Raw genomic sequence first — 26,824 nt, 5'->3', positions numbered from 1 at the left:
ATTTTGTGGGTGAAAAAGATTTGGTAGGTTACCTTCTTTTTCTTTCTTTCCTTAGAGCATGTCCATTAAGGAGTCCTAATAATGGAATCCTTACATTTTTATACTAATAAATTTTGAATTTTTTTGAAATTAAAGTTCTTGTTGAATCCTAAACTTTTTTCTAGTCCATTAGTGAATCCTTAAGTGGGTTTCTTAAAAAAATAAATATGATAAATATTTACTTGACAAAATATGCTAATTTATTTATTTGACAAAGGGTTAAAGCTAATTCGAAGAAAAAAAAGAGCTTGGAAATGTAAAAACTATTCCAATAGTATTATATAACCTCATCATCTTCCTTCGTGAGTTTCCCTGCCAATTGAGAATATAGATGTTGCACTCTTGCAAGCTTCCTCACAGTTTTTGGGGCTTAACAACCACCCTGTCACATATACCCTGCAAAGCAGAAACTGCAGAACATCAAGATTGAACTTACGTTTAACTTTTCTCTTGTATTCTCTCGTACAATAGAGAACTGACTGCAACAGTTTAGCAAATCACATCAGTATGCATATCAGGAAATTTCAATGAAATGGATTCTATAATTGTTCAAAGCACTTTCAAGTAAAAATTGACCTGGTTAGTAAGTCACGCTCTATCTCCATATCACGACCCCTTGAAGCAGCTCTAGGCCTAGTTGCAGCCAAAGCTTCACTACAGACACCTAATCGATTCCTTTGAAAAAGTCTCTCAGGCTGTTTGCAAACATATTTATTAGAAACAAAAAACGAAGGTGCACATATCTTTATCAACATCACTTGTTATCACACAAAAATTTAGTGATATCTAAATTGAAACATTGGTTTAATCTAAAAATTAACTACTAAATAATATCCAGACACAAAACACACCTATAACTGTGCTAGCCAAGCAATGGGATCAATGTCGGTATCAGTAAATTATCCTGCTGTTACGAGCAAGCACAACCTAATTCCACGAGCCCGAAACATCAGTTAAACGAAACTTATAAAACTGTTTTAAGAATCGATACGAACACAATCTCTAAACTATCTTATTAAGAGACGACGCGTGATGATGATAATCACCAATCGTACGATCGGCCTCCGGAGTTTACAAGAGAAGAGAAAGAAAATTAATCGTGAAATGAAAAAATAAACAAGGCCAAAAGCGAGAAAAAAAATTGTTTTGTCAAACACAGAGCCAATAATATATGGCCACGTATGCGCCCCTTGAGATCAGAATAAACTCTAAAATTAGGTGCGAACCTAAGAGCATCTCCACTGGTGAGATACTACATCAATACCTCATAATATATTATTAATATTTTTATATTTAATTTAAGTAGAGAAACTTATACTAAAATTGTGCTTCCATTGGTGAGATACTCTTATAGGTATCTTATTAATATTAAAATATTATTATATTTTTCATATATTAAATTTAATATCTCTACAATATTTTTAAATATATCAATTATTATTTTTACAAATTATATTATTAAGTAGTTTTATTATTTTTAAAACCATAATTAAACATTACTTTACATATAAAACCATAATAAAAATTAAGTCTTTCACTTGGTAATGGATTACCACTTATGTAAGATAAGTAGAAATTAAAAGATTTATTGATGATTAAATTTTAAATACATATATCTGAAATCACAATTTTACATTAATCTGAAAATATTGCAAAATAAAAATAGAAAATTTTAAATGTTTGTTTTGTAATTAAAAAACTATTGTATTTATAACTAACACCAATTAAATAATATTAGTACATAATTTAAACATATACATAATAGAGCTTGTTATATAGATAATTTAATTTTATGAATTTTAAAAGTAAAAAAAATAAAAAAAAATAACAGACATATAAAGTATTTAATTGATGTTATAAAGTATAGATGATTGTATTTATAACAAAGAAAAGAAATTAATAACAAGGTGACATGTGGAAGAGAGAGAAAGTTTCTCTAAGTTTCTCATTTCATAAACGATCCTGAACAAAATTGATTAAAAAATTATTATTTTAATGTTTTTGATTTATTTTTATTTAGAATTTCTCAGTGAGAAACCACCAATGAAGATGGTCTAAGCTTTAATCACAATTTTTATTTATTTTTTGTTAAAATTATTTGAGGATTTCCCTTAAGAAACTGTTAAGGCCCTTCCAATGAACATGGTCTTAGATTTTATACTACTAAGAGAAAGGGTTTGGTGGGGATATTATTTTGATGGATTTGTTTTTTTGTTACAACTTACAAGTGATATGAATGAGTTATTTTATTACTAGTTATTTTTGGGTTGTTTTAATCTTCTAGAAGGAAAATGAGTGGTGGAGAAACACTGAAACAAGATCCAAATTGTATCCTACCTGCCTTTTTGGCACTATCTTTCTTTTTGTTTTCCTTTTCGAGAAGATTTTTTTCTTCGAGAAAAGAAAAATATTTTTTTTGTTCTTTCTTTGTTTAATTTAATTACACTCTCCATATACTTTCGCAATACTTTTACTTTACTATGAAACACAGCTACTATAAAACAGATTAAGGGTTTAAAAGTGGTAAGAACACTTGTCCATTTTTACAAAACAAAAACAAAGATGTAATTTGCTAAAAAGAATACTCAAAACAAATTCTTGCTAAAACAGTTGTATTTTGGGGTATGTGCAAATACAACTATACAGTCAAAACACCAAAATAAGACTAAAATCCTAAAGTTTCCCATACCCTATGAAAATTTCTTTAATAATTCTGACTGTAAGAATTTTCTAATAAGAATATGTAAACATATATATTATTTGCATCTTATATGAAGTAACTGAGTTCTGAAAAAAAAAAAAAAACTACAGATTAGAATGAAACAATTGTCCAATAGCCATTGCATAGATTATCAAAAGAGACCAAAATGTGCATAGTAGTATAGTACAATGGGACAGAAGGGAGAATGGTCACTAATGTTGAAAGAATGTTATGTACACACAAAAATTCGTATCAATAAAAAAATACTAATCTTAGATTCCCCCAACTTTTGAAGGGGAAAAATGCTTATACAGGACTCATGATACAACATATATATAGATAAGTTACATGTATGGTTGAAGTCATAAACAATAATTAACACTGAACAGCAGGAATCCGGTTTAAGCTGGATCGGTTTCAGGTTCCGGATCGGGTTCTTTACACATGCAGTCGGGCATGGGGAACGTGTAGAGTGATGCAGCGGGTTTCCTTAATTCGACTCCCTTTGCATCATTGTGTCTAAGCATATCTTGCATTTGTTTCTTGAAGTAGTCCCATCTACAAAAAAAAAAAACGTCCAAACCGAAGAAAATGCTTTAGAGGCAGAGGAATCTAAGAGCTTGATGTCAAGAGTTATAAAGAAATCAAGTACCTAATGCTCGGTTTATCTAAGAGCTGGACTAGTTTCCGCTTATCGGGTTTGATTGTCTCAGCGTGGCCTTTGTAAAGGTAGCGACGGTGACCTATCAAGAAATGTGGGAAGTTTCCACCTTGAGTGGATACAAACACTTCACTGTGGAGGCATACTGTGTAATCAAGTGCTGCCAATCTTGATGAGTGTCCCTACAGTTTCACAAATACAGCAATTTGTTTAGTGAACTAGAATATTATATAATGGTCAAAATCTTTCTATTCCAAGGGCATGTTATGGGAGAGCCCACGGGTTTTATGGGCAAATTGCTTTAAGAACCTAACACGCTCCCAACCTAATAATAGAATCATTCTGATTCCTACCAACCAGTGGACATAAATTTCTCTTTCCTATAAACAGGGCTTCTAAAAAGACAGAACTTTAAAAGCTATCATAAAAACATTTCAACATTCTCACCCAACTCTTGCTATCAATGTTCCCTCATCATTATTTGTTTCCCTCGTTTGAAATGTGTGAGACACTTTTCTATGACTAAAAATGAACCAACCAAACTCTATTCTATTTCTCACAAAAACTATTCATAGAGCGAGGAAAATGAAACAATTCCATGAAACAACCAAACGCTATCCTATCAATAAAAATGAAACAGCCAAACTCTTTTCTATTTCTCACAAAACAATTTATGAACAGTGTTGGGACATTAACACTTAAGTCCAAATGAGTAAAGAAATTAAAGTTTTGTTACCTTAAACGGAGCAAGCTCCTCTGGAGTAGCTAGAGTATCCTTGGTTTGGAGAAGAGGAAACATCTGCCTTAGAGGAGCCATATATTTGTCAGCTTTGTAAATGTTTCCCGCAGCTACGTAAACCAAGGTGCTATTGTTAAATCCCATGCCCCTAAGCATCATTCCGACCTACAGAGTGATGTTACCAAAATGTATCACTTCCATAATGTCTTATATCCGTAAAGTGAATTGTGATAGTCACTAGATAAACTGAATTTATGATTTTCAGAAATCTTGGAGAGGCGAGGTAGTTTTTCAGTGATACCTCCAGTGGGGTTAAAGGGCATTTCCCATCTATGCGGTTTGCACCAGGCCTAATTACTCTGCCTCTCCTCCTGAACTTTCCTTTCCACCCTCTTTCCCGGGCCATGTCCATTTCTAGCTTCTCCGCCTGCCCAAAATCATACTCGCAACACGAAAAGGCGACCATGTCCTTTAAAAGTAAAGTAAATAGAGATTATAAGAGGGTACTACAAATAAGGAATTGCAGAAATGGAGAAATTGGCAGGAATTATAAACCATTTCAAAGCGGAGATGAACAGAAACATATTTTCCTCCACTCTCAACACTCTTTGTAACCATCCTATCGACCATTTTCTCTGCAAGAAGCCGTATGGGTTCTGCAAATCTCAATGCTTCAAAGTTTGCTAAGCATCTGAGCCCTTGAATGTGTGCAGGAACTGCATGAGCTAACCTATTGGAAAATGGTGCAACACGGACAGCCCTAATAAAAGAAGCAAGATAGAGTAAGAAGACCCTGCAGAGTGTGTTTAGGTTCCAGGTTTTTCCATTTAATAAGCTACCACATAAAAGGCATAGAAGGAGAGCTCTCAATAACCAAAATCACATCACAGATTTTTCCTAAGAACAGTCTATAGTATATTCTAGTAATCCTCAGACACAGATACAGCTTCTACGCAGTACTCACTTCTAGAAACAAGCTTATCAGAGACCGGATGCTAGTTCTCTACCTTACTATCAATCCATGTCATTTTGCATGTTAACTATCAAGACTAAGACAACTAAATAGAAAAAGAAAACGTCAGTGAATGGCATACCCCAAACGCAAAAGTTGTGGAAGCACCTTCTGGAGATAGTACGCTGGACTCGACCAAGCTTTTAATCTCAAATTAACAATACTGCTTATATTGTAGTTATATCGCTCAAGTACATCTTTTGGGAGCTCTTTCACAACATTCACATTCTTACTAAGAGCATATATGAAGAAGTCTTCATCAAATATATCACCAAATTTGCTGTAACCAACCCAAAATAGGAAAAAGCAAAAGGAATCTGTAAGTAAACCATGCTGCCAAAGATAGCAACTTGATCTGAAGATTAGAAACCACAATAGTAACCTGGAATCACGCCATACACTGTTTAAGTGAAAAATCGGAATGACAAGAGTAGCATTCAGCAGTCCAGCCACAGCAACTGCATCACATATCTACATCAAGAAACGAGACATACCTCTCTAATCAACAAACTAACACTATCTCACTAAAATTCAATCAAAGGCCACAGAGAGAGTAAACATACTGACAAGCGTTGTTGATTCAATCCACCATTCGCTTCAATAATGAAATAACCATTCGAATTCGATCCAGCAGCAGAAACATTAGTACTAATACACGGCTTCCATACACTTTTAACTCTAGGCTTCCATGCTTCCATCAACTACATCATCAACAACAACAACACTCTTATCAAACTCAAAAATACCCCCAAAATCATCACAAAACAATCCATCAATTCACATTACCACATTATGACTACTTCCATTAACATCAGCTTCCATCACCGGCCAAAGCCGTTTAAAAACCTTAGGACTCCGATATACCGAACCAGGAGAACCACGTCTATACACAATCTCAACACCATGACCTAGATCCAACACAGTGAATCCAAAAGATCCCATAAATAGTAACATTCCAGCGATATAGAGAAGCGGCGCTAACAACAAGACACCTTTCCTTCTAAAAACTATCGAAAAGAGTAAAAACACAAGTCTCTCTCCTAATCCTTGCTTATAAACACCTCCGGCGAGAGATTTTCCTCTGGTATGACGAATCCGAGGCGAAGAAGGTGGTGACGGTGACGGAATATTGATTCTACCGTTGCTACTGCCGTTACCTAGACGGCTAAGGCCGTGCATGATCTGAAATCGATTGGGATAAACCCTAGAACAAGACGGAGATGGATTTGGAAAGAGAAGGTAGTAGAAGAAGCATTGTGTGGTAAGCTTCGTTGTAGAGTATGAACGAATTTAATTTTCTTTTTTGCTTCAGTCCAAAATTTAATTTAGAGAAGAAGCAAAAAAAAGCTTCGTTGGAGAATTTTCCCGAGAAAATGAAAGAGAAAGAGAAGGAAAGTTTTTGAGTCTTTTCGAGTAAATTAACGTAATCACGTGAAGAAAGCAGTGATGGCGAGAGAGAAAGAGAGAGAGAGTGGCGCGTGAGATTTGGAGCTTTTCGAGTGGTCTTTATTTTATTTTTTGTTCGTGGTCGAGTATTGTTTATTTATAAATTGATTTTCGTAGAGCTGGCCACTAACAACACTACTAGTACTCGCGGCCTCGCGGCCTCGCGCCATAAATCATTAAAAACAGTGACGGTTTTATTGTAGTTGTTATAGATTATTGGGCCTATTGGTAGCCACTCTTACTTTTGGCCAGGTTTAAAAAAAAAACGGTTTAAAAAAAAACGGTTTAAAAAAAAAACGGTTTAGGCAGTCGACGTTAAGCTTTCACGTCTATAATCGTTTAAGCCCCGATTAAGCGTTCTAGACCCTAGACATTGAGTTATTATTCGATTAGTGCCTAACGTTTTCTTAAACACTGCTTTTGGCTTTAGAAGTTTTGATTTAAAAATTTTGAGCTATAGAGAATTTGGCTGTAAAAACTTTGGCTGTAGAAACTTTGGCTATTAAAATTTGATTGGTAGAACAATACTTTAGAAACTGTGACTGTTATTTATTATTATTATTATAAAATAAATTTAGAATTAAATTTATGTAACAATAAATTTTATTAATGATTTTAAAATATACTTATTATTCATTCAATTTTTAAAAACCAAACATTGCATTATGAATTTGGATTTACTAAAAATCAAATTGTTAATTAATAAAATATTTATTTTAAGAAATGACAAATGTTTAGAAATAAAATAAGAAATGAATCTTCTAAAAGATACATTTATTGATATTTATTGTTTCATGCCGAGACTTAATATCCAAACATATTAGCAAGAAGGGGATAAACTTAATAAAATTTAGACGAAGGCCTGGAGCTTAAAGATCATAATAATATATCTTGTACTCCATCTTCAAATAATCGAAATGGTTTTTAGATGTTTCCACTCCAAATTAGCTTCGAGTTGATCGTTAAATATCTAAAGAATGTTTTCTTTCTAAATAGCACCTAAACTTCCAACTATACTACTTTGATTTTGTTTCTCCATAACCAGATTGAAATATGGATGTCGTCTCGTCCAACCACTTAAATTTCTGAAAGATTAAAATATTTGCTAACAAATCAAATAAACATTAGAAAAATAAATTAAAAGATTGAAATAATTAAAATACTTATCTTGAATGATTCTTGAACGATTATTATGGCAAATTGTTTTCTAAAACTGTTTTGAATGTTTTTTTATTGAGTAATTGTATAAGTTTTACTTATCAAAAAAATCAACAAATTTATTAATGATGAACCAAAAAATAAAATATTATTAGTGAAATGAAATTATTAGTGAAATAGATCTTAAAAGAAAGATATAAAATTGATAATAAATAATTTATCAAAAATGTTTTGTGAAAAAAATGTAATTTGTGGAGAGTTAATAATTAAGTTGGGGAGAAGATAAAAAACAAAGCTTTTGAGAATTATTTGTTTGAAAGTCTCGTTTATCGGACTTAAAAAAGAAGAGAAAGGAAGAAGGAAAAATAAAAAGGCAAAAAAATCTAATTGGCAAAAAAAAACTTCACTTAAGACTACTTTTAAAACCTTAAAAGTCACTTGCCAATCATCTTCTATATTTACTGGGGTAATTTAATAGGGTAAAAGTGTTTGGGTATTTCATGCTATAAGTGTTTTGGTATTTCATGCTGGATAATGTAAATGGTGGGCTGGATTAAGAGATCACTACTTAGTTGATTTATGTGGAAAGTAAAAATTAAAAAAAAACATATTTTTAACTTTCAAAGTTAAATTGGGTAGCACTTTAAACTTGATATTATTATACTATTACTTAAACATTAAAACTATTTTTTTGTTTGTGCAGCCATAAAAATGGCGGAAAATAACGTTTACCAATGTAAAATAATTAAATTTTAATTGTTTAATTTTAATTCTAATTAATTTAATTTCAGTTTATCTATTTAAGAGAGTGAAAACTTCATCTCTCCCAAATATATTCTCCGATATAGAGAATATTTTATTTACCGGCTAATCTTCAAAGATGATTGTTGAGTTACCATTTTTACCGGTGATAGTAATATCGTATACACATTTTCTGATATTTCTCTTCAGAGTAATCCGTCATCTTTTATGGTGGCACAAACATAAAAGCTAGTTTTAAAGTTTCGAATTTTTGTAAAATTATTTTGTTGTTTTATAATGAGTGAAATAATATCGAAGTCTAGTGCTACCCGCTGATACTTTTAGATTGTAATCTACTTTTGGCCAAAACAAAGAAATACCATAAATTCTACATTCCTTGAAAACTAAGTAGAGGCCAAAGTTATTAAGTAGAAACCCATAAACTCTAACTACTTGATTCTCAAAACGTTTTAAATTCCAAGCTATGAGCTCTCACGCCATTAGTTCTCGAAATTAGAAGAAATTTTGATTGATAAATTCACTCAGTTATTCGCTGATTTTTGAAGCATTGCTCTAGATTCCTTGAAAACGAAACATTATATTGAGATTTGGGTCTTTGTCTCATGAACCTATTCAAACCTTAAGAGCATTCATGAAACGGTTCATGAATTATTGACAAACTAAAGGAAACTTTTTCTTTCCAACCACTATTAATTAAAGCTCTAAAGAGCCATTTCTAAGAATGTTATTTACATAAGTGATATGATGCGGTTTAGTACGAATTTTTCGTTCCAAATTATCCGCTTTTAAAGTTGCATAGTGAGAGATTAAAGATAAAGAGAAAATCGAGAATTCTTCTTTGTCGTTTTGTAATTCTTCCAAATACACTGAGAAGGTCCGCCATTCGGTTGGGGAAGACACTATTTTCACCAGATCTAAAAAAACCACATCTTGGTTGTTGAAACCAATCATACACTTCATCGCCCAAAGAAGAGCTTCAACCTCTGTATGTAATGGAGATAGACTTCTTCGGAGGTTCACAGGTCTCATGGTTGGCGTCTCTCCATTTGATGACGTACAATACTATCCTAATCCAGAAAACTTATTGCTTTCTTTCCATTATCCATTCACAAAGCAACGATATCCAGAATAATTGTTATCATGTGAAAAATCTCTTAATCGATTCCGAGTTTCCAAATTCAAAGAGCCATGGTTTTCAGTACTAAGTTCGACTTGAGCTAACTGCCACGAATGAGCCTCTTTTTCCGCCAAGCATAATATCTCTAAATGATCTTATTCCGCCAAACATAATACCTCTAAAGGATTTTTATCCACATTTTTAAAGATCTTTTCGTTCCTTGCTTTCCAAATGTACCAAATTATCCATGGATATAAAGATAAATCAAATTCTGAAGGTATTCTCCCAAATAAGTGTTCCAAATTCGCATAAATAGAATTAAAGAATTTTTTCTGGAACGTAGGAATCCGTAAAGAAAACTTATTGAATTACGATTTTATAAGATTTTGGTTTTTCTTTAAAATCTTCTATTGAAAGAAAATATTTTTTTGAAGACATTTTTACTTAAGAAAAGATAGATACTCACATTTACATTTAGCATATTGATTTATTTTTCTTCTGAAAATTGATTTAGGAAAATATGGATGATTTAAAATGTAATACAAAAAATATTTTAGAGACAAAAGAGGATCGCAAACAACAAAATTTTGTAATTTCCAATTTAGTTTCACACTTCTAACTTCTCAATATCCATCCAACAAGATTAAAATCGTCGTAAATTCTCCAGACCTCCAAAACTCTACTCCGTGTTTGTTTAGAATCTTTAGAAAAGGTAAGAGACATCAAATAAATAAATAATTTAAAATTCACAAGAAATATTTCTTGCAAACAATTGCGTGCAGAAAAAAAAAGTCAAAGGCGGCAACAACTATGAATGTACCAGAGAGTTTAGACACTGAACAGGTAAGGAGACAAAAGCTGGAAGCAAACAGGTGACAGCTTTAGTCGATGGACTTCTGCAATCAATTATTTGCTCAAGCTATTGCCTCCTATAGTCGTTGAGTATCTACACCTTCTAGTATATTTGAGGTTGTTGCCACCTTCAACCAAGGGGTGAGGAAAATGTATATGTTCAACACTTAGTATGTTTAACTATTTATAACTACAGCTTCATTTTTTTGTTTGCTTTCACATCCGATGTGGGATACATTACTTTCACTCACGTGGGTTTTTAATCACAAAAGCATTGGATGAGGCTAAATACGATAAATATGGACTCTATTTATATTAGTTATTGGGCTTTTATTGGATATTATCATATTCCATATTTATTATTATTTTAAAATGTGAATATTGTTATTATAATTTTAGAATCTACATTTTTAACAAGAATTTGTTTTTAATTGTTTTAAATTGTAATTATAATTTGAAAAGTTCATAATAATACACCAAATATTTTTTGATATTTACAAAATACTCACAAAAATACACAAATTTTTTGCATACCAAAAAAATACACGAATTATTATTATTGAAACTTATACTCACTTAATATTATTCTTGCTAAAAACTCTCTTAGACACAGTTATCGAGAGACACTCTTCGAACATGGTTCCCGACGCCGGCGAAGGTGCAAAACGCCGGCGTCGGGAGTTAACTCTTCTGATTTACTTGCTCTAGTTTTCTCTTGTCTCTCCTATGTCTCCTATGCTTTCAGCTTCGTTTTCCCTTTTGGAAACCGTTTCTCAACCCTTGCAAACCTTAGATCCCTCTTGTTCATTACTGGAGGCCAAAAGATTAGCAACGGTGGAAGACAATAGGGTCCGGCGTTTTCCCTCCCACTTCACCATCTGTTAATAATATCTCGGACGATACCACTTCTTTCCAGCGATGCAACTCTCATGACAAAATCTATTATCATCGCTAAGCCCCTCGTTTCTAGATCTGATTCGCTTATCCCAGAAGAACACTCACATCGGACCTCATTAATGGCAAGAGAACTCCCTCTTGGACTGTCAGATGCGCCATGTCCGATGGAGACGTCGACGGCGCACGACGGATCTATCTTCTGGGTGGCGAGCTTCTGGTTCTCTGATAGCACTTCATCGGTTAAAATGGTGAGTCTTATCTCCCATGCTTTCGGATTTCCGAGATCTGTCTGTACAACTGCTCTTCCAAGATCCTTTCTCTTCACATATCCGGTGACGGCCTCCATATCCGATCATTTGCCTCCGGCGATGTTAAATCGGAATAGTGAACAACCGATCATTCCGTTGAAGCGGCGACAACAAGCTTAAGGCAAAACCATAATTGTTAAGTTGGACTTTTCCTATGTGATAGGCCCATATTTTGGTGGCCCATTAATTTTTCCCCTCAGCCCACGAAGTGTTATATGTGTTGGACCCTTACATTAACGTGGCCCAAGTTTGTCCCATTTATCTATTTGTTATACCCTAATTTATTCTTGTTTTACAACTTTGCTGAGAACGGCTGGGGACTCCATCCTCACTCTGTTTTAAAACCAATAGTTAATTTAGACAAATTCCATCCCTTGTTCCTGCTGGATGAATCTTTTAGTGACCTAGAGCAATTTCCAGAATTTTTTAAGACCTTCGCCCTCTTTGCTGAGAAATCGTGTGTGTTTCCTATTGCTCTCCTTAGAAGGTGCGTGCATTGAGTCGGTGCTATCCAAGGTCATTGAATCTTTATCAACTTCATTATGTCTTTATTGGAATGTGACCATTCAACAATCACTTGGAATCCTTGTGGAAATTTTCTTTGACTCACCATTCGATTGTTTGTGGCAAGCTACTACCTTGTTCTTGTCTCCAATGTATGGACTTATCGTCGTATTACCCTATCTATGTTATTTATCAATCTCTTGTAAGAACTATCTTTGTTGTATCCAACCATGAAGTTGATGTCTTCTTAATCTTTGTATTTCTTATTGTTTGAATGAATGAAATTACCTTTGACAACATAAAAAAAGAACCTTATACTCACTTTATAATTACAACATATATGAAACATACATTAACCAAATTCATTCATTTTTTGAGATTATGAAAATCTACATATACATTTTTGCAGTCATCTTAACAAATAAATCCTGGACTTGAAACTTATTTACGACTCAATGCCACTGAATTTATGCTAACAGTTAAATCAAATATTTACCTAACAAAAATATTACCTAAAATCTCTCATATATTAACTCCACCAAACGAAATCATTCCTAAAATCTCTCATAAGTATTTATTAATTTTCGGTTTTAATTTGCTGTAAAAAAATCGATTTCAATAAAATGAATTAATCATCCTGATTTTTCATTTTAAATCATTTATTTTCAGTTTATAAAATGAATCAAATTTTATATTACAATATATGCTTTAATATATTTATTAAAAAATTAATTACGTAAAATTTTAAATATTTGAAACCCTAATTATTTTCCCAATCCACATTTTTCGTTTTAAGTTTGCAATTGTACAAAATAATTATCACTCCCTAAAACTTTATTTTTTGATTTTTATTAAATTTTGTTCTTTTTCTGACAAAAATAAATTGTACATCTATTAATCTAATATTGCTCATTCAAATAATATTAACAAAATGCTCAAATTTAGGCTATTAAAATAAAAAAAGTTAGTCAAAAGCACAAGTATATCAATCCCAAATTATGATTAAACTAAATATTTATTTATAATAATTTTTACCAAAACAATAACATTATATATATTAAAAAATTTGAAGTACCTTTTTAAAGTACTTTTGTGTTAGTAAAGTAACAATTTAGAAAGAATATCATCACATTAAAGACAAAGACAATTCTTATTTTTTAAATATTATTATTGATATATCTTAAATTTTTAAACATTATTAATATTTAAACTTAAAAAAAAATAAAACATCATGAGACGAGAAATATATTTTAACTTTATAAAATATTATTAATATTTAAACTTATAAAAAATTTAAAATATCATGAGATGAGAAATATAGCGGAATGAGTTTGAATTGATATGAAATATAGCGGGACGGGTTTGGATTCATATAACACAGATTAAATATTTATTTTATTATTTTATCATCACTAAATTTTTTAGTTACAACATTAATATAAAATTATATAACTTTAATACTAAATTAAAACCGTAAAATTTAATATTATTAAATATGAATAAAACATTTGCCCCGTGGTATACCACGGGTTAAATTCTAGTTAGAGTTATATATTCGGAGATTATTTAGATTTGAGAATTTTTCCTAATCTAATAGAAAAAATATATGAACAAATTGGTTAATTTTTGTAACTTAGGGTTAGAAACTAAACAAAATAACAAATGATACTGCAAATCAGTTATTGAAAGTCTAAATAATACGCAATACAATCTTTCTTAATCGTTGTCAAATTTGTAAAGTTTGTATATATAGTATCTCAACTTGAAGTTCTCCCGACGATGCTGAAAGACCATTTAAAAATAAATATATATATATATATATATAATGTATGTAGCCATAAAATCTTTTAAAAGATATGGATGAGAATTATATTTCATATCAGTTTTTTTACTTACTATGATTAATATGCATTTTTTGAGATGGAGGGTAAAATTAAAATACAATGGCGGCTTAAAGGATTTTTTTTTTTACTGTTGCATAAACCCAACAAATTACTATGTTTTCGTAAATTCATTTTTTAAATATTAATCTTAATTTTCATATTATCTTGACTGGTGTATAAAATAGTATACAGAATATTTATATATATATATATATATATATATATATTTTTTTTTTCCTTTTATTACTAGAATCGGTCACAACTTGTATATATATAGATAAAGGAAATTGTCAAAAAAATTACTTATTCATATATATAATAGATGAAATAAGAAGGATTACAAGTTATTACATAACATGAAGTTTCTTGACAAGAGATTCTCTACCATGCCATAAATAGAGAGAAATGCAATAGAGGAGGATATGGGCAACCACATTTTGATTTACATAACGATGCTTTTTTAGGTTTTCATTCAAGGCTACAAACATCAAGTTCACCTATGTTGTATGGACATTAAGGTAGAGCAAGAGGAGCTCAGCTTAATCTGAACAATGTATCCATATTTCCTAAATCATATTGCCAAGGCTGCAAATTGGGCATCGGGTTCTTGTGTAACAGGTGGTTGATATTTGTTGTATCGATTTTGTATTGCTTGGACTTGTTTTTGGTTTTGCTGTGGTTGTTGTTGGTGTCGTCGAAACTGTAGGTTTCCTATCTCTCTCTCAAGCAATTGCTGCTCCACTGTATTAACCAACCAAAATCAAAATTTTACAAGAGAACAAAATAAATGCATTTTGATCCATTTTAGTAGTGATATGAAAGGTTAAATACCATGTTTAAGCTTTTGGATTTCTGCTAAACTATCCATACGTTGTTTTAAAGCTCTATTTTCCATGCTAAGCATGAGTAACTGCTGATCCAAGTAGTGAATGGCAGATGACATTTCACATCCTTCAACCTATTGAAGAAAATCCAACATGTATAATATAACATTAGGAATCTTTTCATATTATTAATGAAATTAAAGAACTTCGAGAAATACACGAGCCTTTAGAATCTTACTTGTAGCACTTGGATGGTCCTTTCAAGGTCTGATATGTACTCAAGCCTTCTCAAACGCGCTCGATGAGCATTTTGACTGCATTTTAATAATTTTCGATAAAATTGTATATTATTAAACCGCATCAGAAATATGTTTATCAACCTATATTAGGAATGTGGTCTAACTTATCCCAACAGTTAGCTCAAGAGTTAAGGATTGCCAGATAATGCCTAAAGATCTTAATCTCAATCGATGTGGGACATTTTAATAACCTATTATAAGTACACATGACAAAGATAAGACTACTTACTGTTTGATACGTTTTGAGTCAGTCTTTGATCTAGGACCATCTGGTTTTGTAGAAGTTCCTTCTTTCATTTTGCTTACATGTTTCTCAATGGGTTTCGACGACATATTTAAAGCTCCGCATGACATATTTCTTTGGATATTAGTTCCATTTGCTGTAGAGAAATCCCATCCTAATTTATTGTGTTGTTCATAAGAGTTGGACTGCCACAAATCATAGTTCTGGAACTGCCAAGACGAACCAGCAACATGATTTTCCTTCGAAGGCATTAAAGCTGAGTTCAAGTAAGCAGCTGTGTCACTAGCTGAACGTCTATGACCTTTGTTAATCTTAGGTGATGCTGGCTCACTTAGGAGCTCATCGAGCCAAGCTGGTTGGTCTTCTGTGAAAAGATCATCTAAAGAAGCACTATGGTGGTGCATATTATTAGGAGGAGAAATGTTATTTTCCATGTTTTTTTGGGGAACTCGTGATTGTGATCTTCCAATGAATCCGAAATTTCCCGGGTTTGACAACCTCCTTAAATTTTCCATTCTTCAAAACCTATAAGGTATGAGCAAAACATGTATAAGAAAACCATTATCATGTAATGACAAGAATTGAAGATACAGTTTCTTTAACATGCAAAGAACATACCTAAGAAGACGTACGAGATTAGGAGACGTGTGATTGTTAGACCTTCCACGGGGAGGAAAATGGCATAAGCTCCTCCCGTGTGGTTGGTTTCGATCACCTCTTCTCCTTAGAATGCAAAAAAAAAAAAAAACAAGAAACAATCTCTAGATCACTAAATAGAGGAAGATACCATATTGAAACAATCCATGTTGATGATTTACATTGCGTGGTTTTCGTGAAAACAACAATTCTTGTCCTTATGCTTTATTTGGTCTATTATTTTCTCAGTTATTTTTGCTTTTTCACTTTCCCATAATAGACTCCACCATTGGTTTATTCAGACTGGGTTTATTGGTACACAATACTACAAAAGCTTCGAGGAATTCTTTCATTTTTTATTCATCGAATTTGTATAGTAAGCTCCGTAATATTTTTATGTGATTTATCTACACGCTTCTAATAGATGCAAAATCAAAATATTACTCTCACTATCATATGAGATTGACAATGTAATGACGTGGGACAATTTCTTTCTTTTTTTAGTTAATAATCTTTTCTATTTACATAATTATAAAATTCTAATGTTATTATGAACTTATAAAGTACTAGATATACAATATATATATATATATATATATATATATATATATTTAAGAGAACTATAAAAAAATAAGGAGAAACTTTGTTAAATATTAAGAAATTGATATGTTCAAATGTTTAATAATTTGCACTTTAAACTCTAAAGCTGAAATTTAGTACGAAATGTTATCAGCTTTAATTTGATAAATAATTATAAGTGATAGTTTGCACTTTGTAGATTCTATACCATCTCTATACTATTATTTGAGAAATGTTGTTAGCAAAATAACTAGATGTTACTAGATTTTAATCCGCGGTATACCGCGGGACGATTTATTTTTTAAAAGTAATATATATTAAAACTTGCAAATTTTATTTTATAAAATATTTATATTTTACAATTTATAATTGTTATTAACTAACGCTATACCACGAATCCATGAGACAATTGTTAAAAAACTGAAGTTTTAACCCCTATTAAAACAGCATATTAATAATATTTTAAAATTTTATAAATATTAATTCAAATACATCCGCCATATAACTCAATTCTAAAATAAAACCCGTTCTGTAATTTCTTTACCCGTCCTGTGATTTTTTTTTAAGTAGTAATTTTTAAAATTTAAGAATTATTTTTTATATAAAAGTTTTGCAAATTGTATCATTTTCTAATACATTTATATTTTATAGTTTAATTTTATATATAGTAACATTATACATACCACATAACATTTTTTGTTTTATATAATCTTTTCTAAATTAGGATGATTTGATATGTTTAATATTAGTGGTCTTAGAAAATAATAAATTAAAGATTTAACCCGTATTGAAACGGTGGATTAATTATATTTTATTTTTTTTATTAATGTTGATTCAAAAACCCGTCTCTCTAAATCTGTCTTGCCAAAAAGCCATTTATTTATTAATATTATTTTTATTAATGATATGACTCTGAATTATAATCTAAACATTTTAGTTAATAACATAGGAGTGCACCATATTTATTTAATAGGGGAATGTACCATATGAGCCGAACGCACTTTTATCCAAATCCACCAAAAAAGTCTTGCAAAAATACTATAGAGATAAGAAACGATTGTCGGTTTTGATAGGTATAAGATTAGCAAATATATTTGTTAGCTTAAATTAGTTAAAGAATACAAATTGAAAAGGTATATTACACTTTATTCGAATATAGTATCAAAACTTATATAACACAGAGATTTGTTATTTTTTAATTGTTGAATATTTTTTTTTGTGCTAATTTTTATGTGATTAAGATTTAATTGATTTCGTAAATAAAATATTAAATTGTTTACGAACTTATTTGTTTATAATTTGGTAATAGATAGATATTTGAATATTCAGTATATTTTGCTTCAGTTTAGGAAATCTTTGATGACCCATCTCTAGATCCAATAAGCCCTATAATCTAGATATTAACCTGCAGTATACCGCAAGTAGCCTTATATTTTAGTTAAACTAAAAACTTTTATTGTAAAGATGATTTAAAAATATATGATATTATTTTATTTGATTTTAAATGTATAGTAAACTGTGAGTTGTATATGTTTTGTTGATATTATCTATATTGTTTAGTGTTTAAGATTATACACTTGTAGTTTGATTGTTAATTTAAGAGTTTGACATGTAGTATACCATCTTGTATTAATATCGATCTAAACCCGTTAATTCTAGGATTTTCCAGCTTGTATTAAAAATTGAATCACATCTAATATGTTATTAATTATTGTAGTATATAAGATTATAAATTTTCAATATAATATGTATGAAATTGAATAGAAATAATTCAAATTATGACCAGTTACTCAGTAGAAAGTTTTCTTAAATCTATTTTTCATCCGTTATAATTTTTTTCATGTATTGAACAGTTTATATTCGTTTTTAAAAATTCAAATTATGACATATGCGAAAAAACTCAAATTATTTTTTTATAATGATGATATTATTTTTCGGCAAAAATAGAATCATATAAAGATGAGAAGTGAACTATAATAATTAATAAAAAATTAATATGATAATTTAGATATCAAATCTAATTTGTTGATTTTAATTGGTTACTTTTTTGGAAATTAATAATGCATTTCATTTTTCTAATTAAATTAAATTAATTAAAATTTAGATATCAAATCTTATATGTTGATTTTGATTGGTTATTATTTTTGGAAATTAATAATGTATTCCGTTTTTATGTTAAATTTAATTAATTAAATTAGTATTTGACTTTTTAATCCTTAAAGAGATAAATTAATTTATTCTTTAAAATTTTATTTCTAATGGCATACCTATGTAATTACTTACAAAAATTAAGGTTACATTTAAAATGTACTTTCCAAATAATATAGTAGGATGTGGGATATTACAAAATATGCTATTGGAAAATATTTCAGCTAACATTTTATTATTTTTATTTAAAATGACAAAAATCATATCTTTCATATATTCAAATTCATTATTTAATTTTTCAAAATATTGAAGCAAACGAAATGGGATAAGGCAACGATGCCAACAAACATCAATTACGTTTGTTTAACCATAATTGATATCCATAAATAGTTCTCAATCATTAATACAAAAAATCGTACTAATACCATAAGTAAACATAATATATCATGTCTTCTCTTAATTTTCCAAATTTGCTATTATTAATTTTTATGAGTTGATGAATTTCTCTGGGTATCAACATGTTTCACAGTGACAGTGAATCGTATCAAAGTTAATACATCCTCATTAACATTGAAACAGTGAAACTTTCACTCTTAATTCGTGGCACCACATCCTCATTTAGTTATCTATGCACATTTTAATATTATTTATATTTAAACAATAATTTATGTATATTTTTGGCAGAGATTTAAGTTTTATGTGAAAAAATAAATATTCAGCATCCATATATGATAAATTCAAAAATGCATTGTTGTTATATTAAAGAAACTATATAGTGAAATAAAATTATTATTTATTTTTAAGCTTATTATTTTAAATATTTTACACTATCTTCTAAAACAATATCAATTAAAATATAGAAAAATTCTTTCTAATGCTCTTTTCACACTACCTCTTTTTAATTCTACCCTTTTCTATTTATCATTTTCATTTATACCCTCTTCAAATTATTAATGACCATTTTACCCCTATTTGTAAATTGATTTATGTTAACAAAATGAAATATTAATATTTTTCGTCTAAAATATTCCAAAATAAAATTTCCCGCCAAAATTTTCCCGCCAAAAAATTTATCGCCAAAAATTTTCGAAAAAAAAAATTCCCGCCAAAATATTTTCAAAAACATTTTTCCCGCCAAAAAATTTCCTCCCAAAACTTTTTTTCACAAACATTTTAAAAGGGATTAAAAAGATTTTAAAAGTTTTTTTTTGGCAAGAAATAGATTTACAAGGGATTTTAAAAGGGTTTTAAAAGATTTTAAAAGATTTACAAGAGATTTTAAAAGAGTTTAAAAGATTTACAAGGGATTTAAAAGGGTTTAAAATCCTTGTAAATCCTTTTAAAACTCTTTTAAAACTCTTGTAAATCATGTTTTACTCTTTTATAAGCTTTTAAAATTCTTGTAAATTATACCACTTATTTATCCTTTAAAAACGATTATAAACCATGCAAACCCTTTTTAAAATCCCTTGTAATTCATTCTTTGACACTTACTTGTGTTTTAAAAACGATTGTAAATCATGTTAACCACTTTTAAAATTCCTTGTAAATCATTCAATGCCACTTACTTACTTTTAAAATTCCTTGTAAATCATTCAATGCCACTTTTAAAATTCCTTGTTTGGCGAAATTTTTTTTTTGGCGGGAAAAATAAATTTTGGCGCCAAAAATTCGACGGGAAACTTTCAGTTTCCAATTACATGTGCTTATTAGATAAGGGTAATTTGGTCATTCTGTTCAAGGAAAGGGATATTTTTAAAAATGAACAATATAAAAGGGTACTGTTGCAAAAGGATAGTAAAAAATGGTAGTTTTGTAAATCTCCCTAAAATATATGCAAACCATTTTCACTATATTTTACATTCAATAATTTAGAATACAATTTTCATATATTTTGAACTAAACTTGATTTGCAAGAATTTTTCATATCTTGAAGATTTAAAATTGACTCCTAAACCTAACAATCTCTACAATATATTTAAGATTTTAAAAAATTTAGCAGCACTTCAATGTGCACACTATTTTATATGTATGTCTGCTATTGTTTTAACTCATTCAGTATTTGATTCATTTTCTTTCTTTATAAAAAAACAAGAACATAGAGTATAGATCCAAAATAGATTACAAAAACATAGAGTATGATCCAACGGATTTTAACATTGGGTGGATTAGCGTAGGATTATCGAATTTACTGATCCAATTGCGGAATTATATTGGAGTATGACACAATAAATTAAATACAGAAAATTACAAAATAAATTTTATTAAATAGAAAATATTATGATTATGATTTATGATGTAAACTATCAAACCAAAATTGCCACAAATATTTCCTCACGCTGCACATCGTGGATCCTTATCTAGTTTACCTTTAGATTTTCAAACCTCTAAAATTGAAATAATGTTTGATAATTTTCAATAATGCAAAAAAAGAATGAAGAAGAAATTCAATCAAAACAAAAGACAAACATATCACATATAAACTTCATTGTTCTGATGCTTCTTTGATTTAGCAATTTTGGGGAAAAATAAGTTCGAATGCAAAAATAAAGTTTGTAATTATTCAACAAAAAATTCGGGCATACCAATTTTTTTTCTTTCTTTTAATCGTTTGAATGCAATTTTTTTGTTCGGAATATGAACATGGCATGTAGAAAGATGAAATGCTTGCTAGAGCGTTGAAGTTTAGAGAAGCGTTTGTTAGCATGAAAGCTTTTGATACCAATGATAAATTTTTGATCTATTGAAACCTTTTAGTGTTATTATCACTTACTTTTTAGGCTCTAAGTATCCCACATCCAATGTATACTTTACACAAATATGGAGGATTGAGTTGTTGCTGAAGAAGTATGCTATTTGTGATGATGATGTTGTTGAGCAAGTGGCTCAAGAGATGCATGGTAAATTTTCCGAGTATTGGGAAGATTATAGTCTCATTTTGGCTATGAGAGCAGTTTTGGATCCGAAGCTTAAATTGAAGATGCTTGAAGTAGCTTAAAAGAAAGTAAATTCTACTACTTATAAGTTAAAAATTAAAGGGCTCGAGAAGAATTTGATGATATTGTATAAAGTTGGAACTTGGTGAATTAACTTAATGTGAGTTTTTGTAACATAAGATCTATTTGAACTAGAAAGAAGTATTGAAGACGGTGTGAACAACACAAAGACACACTTGGATATTTATTTGGATGAGAGTGAAAGTCTTTTTCGAAATTTGGATGTCTTAAGCTATTGGAAAGATAATCAGAATCGATTTGGCGGTTTAGCTTCTATGACATGCGATGTCCTTAGCATTCCTATTACTAAAGTAGCATCAAACTCAGCTTTTAGCATTGGATCGAGGGTTTTGACTCCATATAGAAATCGCTTGCTTCCAGAAAATGTTCATGTTTGCTTTGTACTCGCAATTGGCTACGCAAGTTTGTTGACTATGAAGGTAAGAGTTTTAAATTGAAAGCTTTATAGGTAATTGAATTATATTAATTAAATTTCATTGTAAATTGTAGGTACCACAGAAGATACCAATGAGTTTAACCATGGAGATACTCGAAAGACTACAAGTAGTTCGAGAGTAGAAGGTTCAAGATCGGAAAAATCAAGTGTGCCATGAAACTTTTGTTTTTTCTCTTTTGTTTTTGAAATATTTTTTATTTTAAGTTTTGTTTTGGTAATAAAACCACTTTTGATATTAAAAGTCTTTATGAATCACATTTGATAAAAACATGGATTTGATTTTACATTTTAAAAGTGTGTATGAATTAAATTTGATAAAACATGGATTAATTTTACATTTTATAAAAAAGTTTGTGTTTTTTTATGAATTGAAACAGCCAACTAATTGGTATATAACTAAATATTATTTATGAAATTTATATAGAGAAATATATATAAGAAAAAAATAAGTCTAACAAATACCGAAACTAGCGGGTCACAAAAATAAACAACGGATCAAAAAATAAATCAAAGAGAAGAAGAAATCTCAACAAATTCTCTAATTCAGTGTTCTTCTTCTTATAGACTCCAAAAACCTCTGAAGAGCCTAATCTCAAAATTTCTAGGGTTTTCTCTAATCGGAACCAAAACCAATGAACTCTTCACCACCACCGGCGAATTCCGCCAACGGCGATACAACCAACAACGGCGAGAACGGTCAAGATCTGAACTTAAACTTCTTAGACAAGATTCGTCTCTCCGCTAAACGAGATGCGAAGGAAGACGAAGGAGAAGAATTACCGACGGAGTTGAATACGATCAATAGCGCCGGCGGATTTCTTGTGGTTTCTCCTGATAAGCTTTCCGTGAAGTACACGAATACGAATCTACATGGTCACGATGTTGGTGTTGTTCAAGCTAATAAACCTGCTCCGATCAAGTGTCTTACTTACTACTTTGAGATTTTTGTTAAAGATTCTGGTATTAAAGGACAAATTGCTATTGGTTTTACTAAGGAAAGCTTCAAAATGCGTAGACAACCTGGGTATTGTTTTCTTTATCTTTGGATTTTGGATCCAATCTTTGTTGATCATTGTGTGTTGAAGTTGTTTAGGGAAGAATCTGAATTTGAAGGATTTAGTTCAAGAAGTATAGTTTTAGCTTGTAGCTTGATCATTGTTGTGTTTAAGGTATGGTTTATTTTAGAAATTGAGGTTTGTGGTATGGTTTTGGGATCCAAGTTGTGGTTTAGTTATTATAGAGATTTAGCTTCTTGGATTAGGTTGTGTGTGTTCTTTCTGGTGAGTTCAGTTGTGTAGAAGTGGTTTAGGGAAGAATCTGAAATTCGAAGGACATTGCTTTGTGGTTTATTTGAAAGCTAGGTTCTTGAGTTTACAAATATGGATGATAGTGCCTTTGAAAGAAGCTTTATCTGCCTAATACTTGAATTTGAGGTTATAGTTTTCTTTTGTAATGGTAGATGGGAAGTGAACAGCTGTGGATATCATGGGGATGATGGATACCTATATCGTGGACAGGGAAAAGGTGAACCTTTTGGTCCAAAGTTTACAAAAGATGATGCAGTTGGCGGTGGTATAAACTACGCTTCTCAGGAGTTCTTTTTCACGTAAGAAAGAAACTGTTTCATGTTTTTTGGTACTTAAATAAGTTCATTACTACTGTGAGTTGAATTCATGATTCATTCATTTTCCTGTTACTCTTTGTCTGTTAAAGCTGATGACATTTTTGATTATTTTTGTTGGTGCCAGTAAAAACGGAACTATTGTTGGGAAAATCCCCAAGGACATAAGAGGTCATCTATTCCCTACTGTAGCTGTACATAGCCAAAATGAGGAGTATGTTCTCACTCTCTCTTTAAAGATCAATACCATTGCCATCATGTATCTCACTCTCTCTTACACAAAGCATATTTTTCTGAAATTTTGGCAGGGTATTAGTCAATTTTGGGAAGAAGAAATTTGCTTTCGATATTAAGGTAAGAGGAAAAATCCTTTCAAACGTGGTTAATTAGGTCTCATAGCTTTATACTAAAGTAAGGATGGTGTAACCAGGACTACTGCTATTGAAATCACATAATAGGTATGCCTCATGTCCGTTCTTGGTACTGGGGTTACCGAATCTATAGCAGTGGTTCTCTTTGTAGACATTGCTCTCACATTTGCTATTTTACTGTTCCTGTGTAATCAAACCTCAAACTCTTGGGCACTCAAGTTATAATCTTTAAACACTGAAGTAGGGCATAAAAATTCTTTCCATTACATATATGTTTGAAATTAAGTAATTGACGAGGGCTGTTTCCCTCTTTCTGTATTATTAGGGATATGAAGCATCAGAGAGGAATAAGCAACAATTGGCTATTGAAAAAATATCCATACCTCCAAACATTGGTTATGGGTGAGTACACTCCTTCCCAGCAGTAACAGATCATGTACTTTTTTAACTTTGAATTGCAATACTTGGTTTCCCTTCTGGACTAGCTTTCTGCTTTATCTATAATTTTGTTTTCTTTATCATTAGGCTTGTCAAGACCTACCTGCTACACTATGGGTATGAGGAGACACTCGATGCTTTCAACCTTGCTACTAAAAATACAGTTCCTCCAATTCATATAGATCAAGAAAATGCTATTGACGAGGATGATTCATCCTATGCTTTGAAACAGAGAAAGAATCTTAGACAGGTATTGAACTTGCTACGGTTTAACATATAAGACATGTTATCTTCTAACTTTATTAGGCTTGTATCTGGCTTTTTTTGGTTCCTATTCAAACCCATACTAAATTACTGCTTCGTTAGTGAATTTGGACTGATTCATTCTTTATTGGGTGTAGCTTGTTAGGAATGGTGAGATTGATACTGCTTTGGCGGAACTCCAAAAGTTGTATCCCCAAATTGTACAGGTGAACTGAGATTTCTTATCATATTGTTGAGATGATCCACTTCACAGGATTGTGATACGAAGTCTTACCCGGCTGTACCTACTGCAGGACGATAAATCTGTAGTTTGCTTCCTCCTTCACTGTCAAAAGTTTATTGAATTAGTACGGGTATGCTCTTCATTCCTTAACCATCTAAATTTCGTGTTCTTAATACTTGTCAGAAATATTCTCTCTCTGTGCATATAAGAATAAAATTTTTGTAATTAAGGAAGCTTTTGATGGATTTGGTGTCTCATACAAAAATTAGCTGCTTGAACTGTGTGATGGACTTTGGTGTTAAACCATAAACTAGTGAAAAAATGCACAGAACCTATAACACACTGGAAACCATGTTACATAGATGCATGGAACCTTGTCACCGTGTATAAATATCACCTTAAGTTAGTTCTCTGGATTATTCCTTCTTTGTTCACTTTCACATCTATGCAGATGGGGCTATTTCTCTAACTATATGGTTTTGGAAAAACATGGCATAAACAGGTTGGAAAACTTGAAGAAGGTGTGAACTATGGCAGACTCGAGTTAGCTAAATTTGTTGGGTTAACTGGATTTCAAGATATAGTCGAGGTACCAATGTCTCCTTTACTCCTTTTTCTTTCAAGCAAGATCTGGTTTCTGAGAATATGTATGTATTGCGTTCAGATACAGAGACTATATATGTTGCTGCTTCGCTTAGGAACTCTATTTTCTTGTTGATTATTCAGGACTGCTTTGCTTTGCTCGCGTATGAAAAGCCTGAGGAATCATCGGTCTGGTATTTCCTAGAAGACTCACAGAGGGAATTAGTGGCTGATGCGGTGAATGCAGCAATACTATCAACAAATCCAAATAAGAAAGATGTGCAGAGAAGCTGTCACTTGCAATCCCATCTAGAGAAACTGCTAAGACAGTTAACCGTGTGCTGTTTAGAAAGGCGGTCACTGAATGGAGACCAAGGTGAAACATTCCGGCTTCGACATGTTCTTAACAACAACAGATAAAGAAGATGAAAATGGCTTAGCCGCGCATATATTTTGAAAACTCTGTTTTTCTATGGTCGTTATCATCATAAGTGGCTTTTGTTCATTACTTGTGTGATATTATGTTGAACTTTCCATTATGTAAAGGAGAAAGTTAGAAAAATGGGTTCGACGTTAAGACACTGGGACTTCCACTGTTATTGGTTCTTTAAAGTTTAGATGATTCAAATTAAGATTTTCAACATTCAAATCAGAAATGGAAAAACTGAATTAGCGGTGGGGGTGTTCGGGTTTAGCGGTATCTTTCGGGTTTTGTAACTTTTGTTCGCTTGGGGTTACCTGAAATTATTCTCAAAAAGAGATTTTATGGTAAACAGAAATTTTTATGAAGAGAATCTTTAATTTTTTATTTTCTTTTCATAATTTCATGTGACGATGTATAAATGTTATGATGGTAAATAAATATTATTGTAAATTATAATCAGTTTTAAACAATCGAGAAAAAACAAATTCTTGTTTAAAATGTAAATTTAATAATTATAATTACAATTTTCACATTTTCAAAATAATAGTAAATATGAAATTTGACCTATCCAATAAAAGCCCAATAACTAATGTAAATAGAGTCTATATTGATCATATTTAGCTTCATCCAATGCTTTTG

At 30.9% G+C, this 26,824-nt stretch overlaps 4 protein-coding genes, 1 non-coding gene and 2 pseudogenes across 11 annotated transcripts; 2 read left to right on the top strand and 5 right to left on the bottom strand.

Annotated features, from left to right (window-relative positions):
- Positions 1-226: 226 nt before the first annotated feature.
- Positions 227-1,153, bottom strand: AT1G35513 (annotated as a pseudogene). Of its 3 annotated transcripts, none has more exons than one of them (3): positions 891-1,122; positions 616-734; positions 227-435 (listed from the first exon to the last, which is right to left on the bottom strand). The 3 variants fall into 3 exon arrangements; another variant differs by lacking the exon at positions 227-435 and adding an exon at positions 477-518; another variant differs by having other exon boundaries at positions 227-734; positions 891-1,153.
- Positions 1,154-2,832: 1,679 nt separating this feature from the next.
- AT1G35510 (O-fucosyltransferase family protein) lies at positions 2,833-6,652 on the bottom strand. The gene is made up of 9 exons (NM_103245.3): positions 5,939-6,652; positions 5,716-5,853; positions 5,535-5,623; positions 5,235-5,432; positions 4,696-4,900; positions 4,442-4,609; positions 4,138-4,305; positions 3,393-3,583; positions 2,833-3,298 (listed from the first exon to the last, which is right to left on the bottom strand). The coding sequence occupies exons 1-9, from the start codon at positions 6,329-6,331 to the stop codon at positions 3,142-3,144; spliced, it is 1,707 nt and encodes a 568-aa protein (NP_564461.1). The 5' UTR covers positions 6,332-6,652; the 3' UTR covers positions 2,833-3,141.
- A 3,829-nt stretch (positions 6,653-10,481) lies between these two features.
- Positions 10,482-10,566, bottom strand: MIR773a. The gene has a single exon (NR_139832.1). It is a non-coding gene; the product is annotated as a microRNA ath-MIR773a precursor (primary transcript).
- A 654-nt stretch (positions 10,567-11,220) lies between these two features.
- AT1G35500 (uncharacterized protein) lies at positions 11,221-11,730 on the bottom strand (the record flags this gene model as incomplete). The annotated part of the gene is made up of 2 exons (NM_103244.1): positions 11,221-11,297; positions 11,391-11,730. 2 exons carry the CDS (start codon positions 11,728-11,730, stop codon positions 11,221-11,223), a joined length of 417 nt encoding a protein of 138 aa, NP_174780.1.
- Positions 11,731-14,361: 2,631 nt separating this feature from the next.
- Positions 14,362-16,268, bottom strand: AT1G35490 (bZIP family transcription factor). 2 transcript variants are annotated; one of them, NM_103243.3, is made up of 5 exons: positions 16,065-16,268; positions 15,432-15,971; positions 15,142-15,217; positions 14,911-15,037; positions 14,362-14,820 (listed from the first exon to the last, which is right to left on the bottom strand). In NM_103243.3, the coding sequence occupies exons 2-5, from the start codon at positions 15,959-15,961 to the stop codon at positions 14,651-14,653; spliced, it is 903 nt and encodes a 300-aa protein (NP_564460.1). In that variant the 5' UTR covers positions 15,962-15,971; positions 16,065-16,268; the 3' UTR covers positions 14,362-14,650. The 2 variants fall into 2 exon arrangements, with proteins under 2 accessions (NP_564460.1, NP_001321975.1); NM_001333158.1 differs by having other exon boundaries at positions 14,367-14,820; positions 16,079-16,179.
- Positions 16,269-21,452: 5,184 nt separating this feature from the next.
- Positions 21,453-22,419, top strand: AT1G35480 (annotated as a pseudogene; the record flags this gene model as incomplete). The annotated part of the gene is made up of 1 exon: positions 21,453-22,419.
- Positions 22,420-22,723: 304 nt separating this feature from the next.
- Positions 22,724-26,660, top strand: RanBPM (SPla/RYanodine receptor (SPRY) domain-containing protein). Of its 2 annotated transcripts, none has more exons than NM_202234.3 (10): positions 22,724-23,286; positions 23,722-23,868; positions 24,011-24,097; positions 24,192-24,237; positions 24,580-24,656; positions 24,780-24,942; positions 25,094-25,162; positions 25,250-25,309; positions 25,682-25,768; positions 25,906-26,660. In NM_202234.3, exons 1-10 carry the CDS (start codon positions 22,895-22,897, stop codon positions 26,179-26,181), a joined length of 1,404 nt encoding a protein of 467 aa, NP_973963.1. In that variant the 5' UTR covers positions 22,724-22,894; the 3' UTR covers positions 26,182-26,660. The 2 variants fall into 2 exon arrangements, with proteins under 2 accessions (NP_973963.1, NP_174777.2); NM_103241.3 differs by having other exon boundaries at positions 22,803-23,286; positions 25,250-25,303; positions 25,906-26,359.
- Positions 26,661-26,824: the final 164 nt, after the last annotated feature.

The sequence above is a fragment of the Arabidopsis thaliana genome (genome assembly GCF_000001735.4).
Source record: "Arabidopsis thaliana chromosome 1 sequence".
Classification (NCBI taxonomy): Eukaryota; Viridiplantae; Streptophyta; class Magnoliopsida; order Brassicales; family Brassicaceae; genus Arabidopsis; species Arabidopsis thaliana.
This window is presented reverse-complemented; position numbering and strand designations above follow the sequence as displayed.

Excerpts from the sequence above, each read along its gene's own strand:
- AT1G35490 (NM_103243.3), bottom strand. The coding sequence starts at position 15,961 with ATGGAAAATTTAAGGAGGTTGTCAAACCCGGGAAATTTCGGATTCATT. Across the intron at positions 15,218-15,431 it reads GACTCAAAACGTATCAAACA|TCAAAATGCTCATCGAGCGC; the intron begins GTAAGTAGTCTT and ends ATTAAAATGCAG. Across the intron at positions 14,821-14,910 it reads AATCCAAAAGCTTAAACATG|TGGAGCAGCAATTGCTTGAG; the intron begins GTATTTAACCTT and ends TGGTTAATACAG.
- RanBPM (NM_202234.3), top strand. The coding sequence starts at position 22,895 with ATGAACTCTTCACCACCACCGGCGAATTCCGCCAACGGCGATACAACC. Across the intron at positions 24,098-24,191 it reads GTACATAGCCAAAATGAGGA|GGTATTAGTCAATTTTGGGA; the intron begins GTATGTTCTCAC and ends AAATTTTGGCAG. Across the intron at positions 24,238-24,579 it reads AATTTGCTTTCGATATTAAG|GGATATGAAGCATCAGAGAG; the intron begins GTAAGAGGAAAA and ends CTGTATTATTAG.
- AT1G35510 (NM_103245.3), bottom strand. The coding sequence starts at position 6,331 with ATGCACGGCCTTAGCCGTCTAGGTAACGGCAGTAGCAACGGTAGAATC. Across the intron at positions 5,433-5,534 it reads AGTGTATGGCGTGATTCCAG|CAAATTTGGTGATATATTTG; the intron begins GTTACTATTGTG and ends GGTTGGTTACAG. Across the intron at positions 4,901-5,234 it reads CCACAACTTTTGCGTTTGGG|GGCTGTCCGTGTTGCACCAT; the intron begins GTATGCCATTCA and ends TTCTTTTATTAG.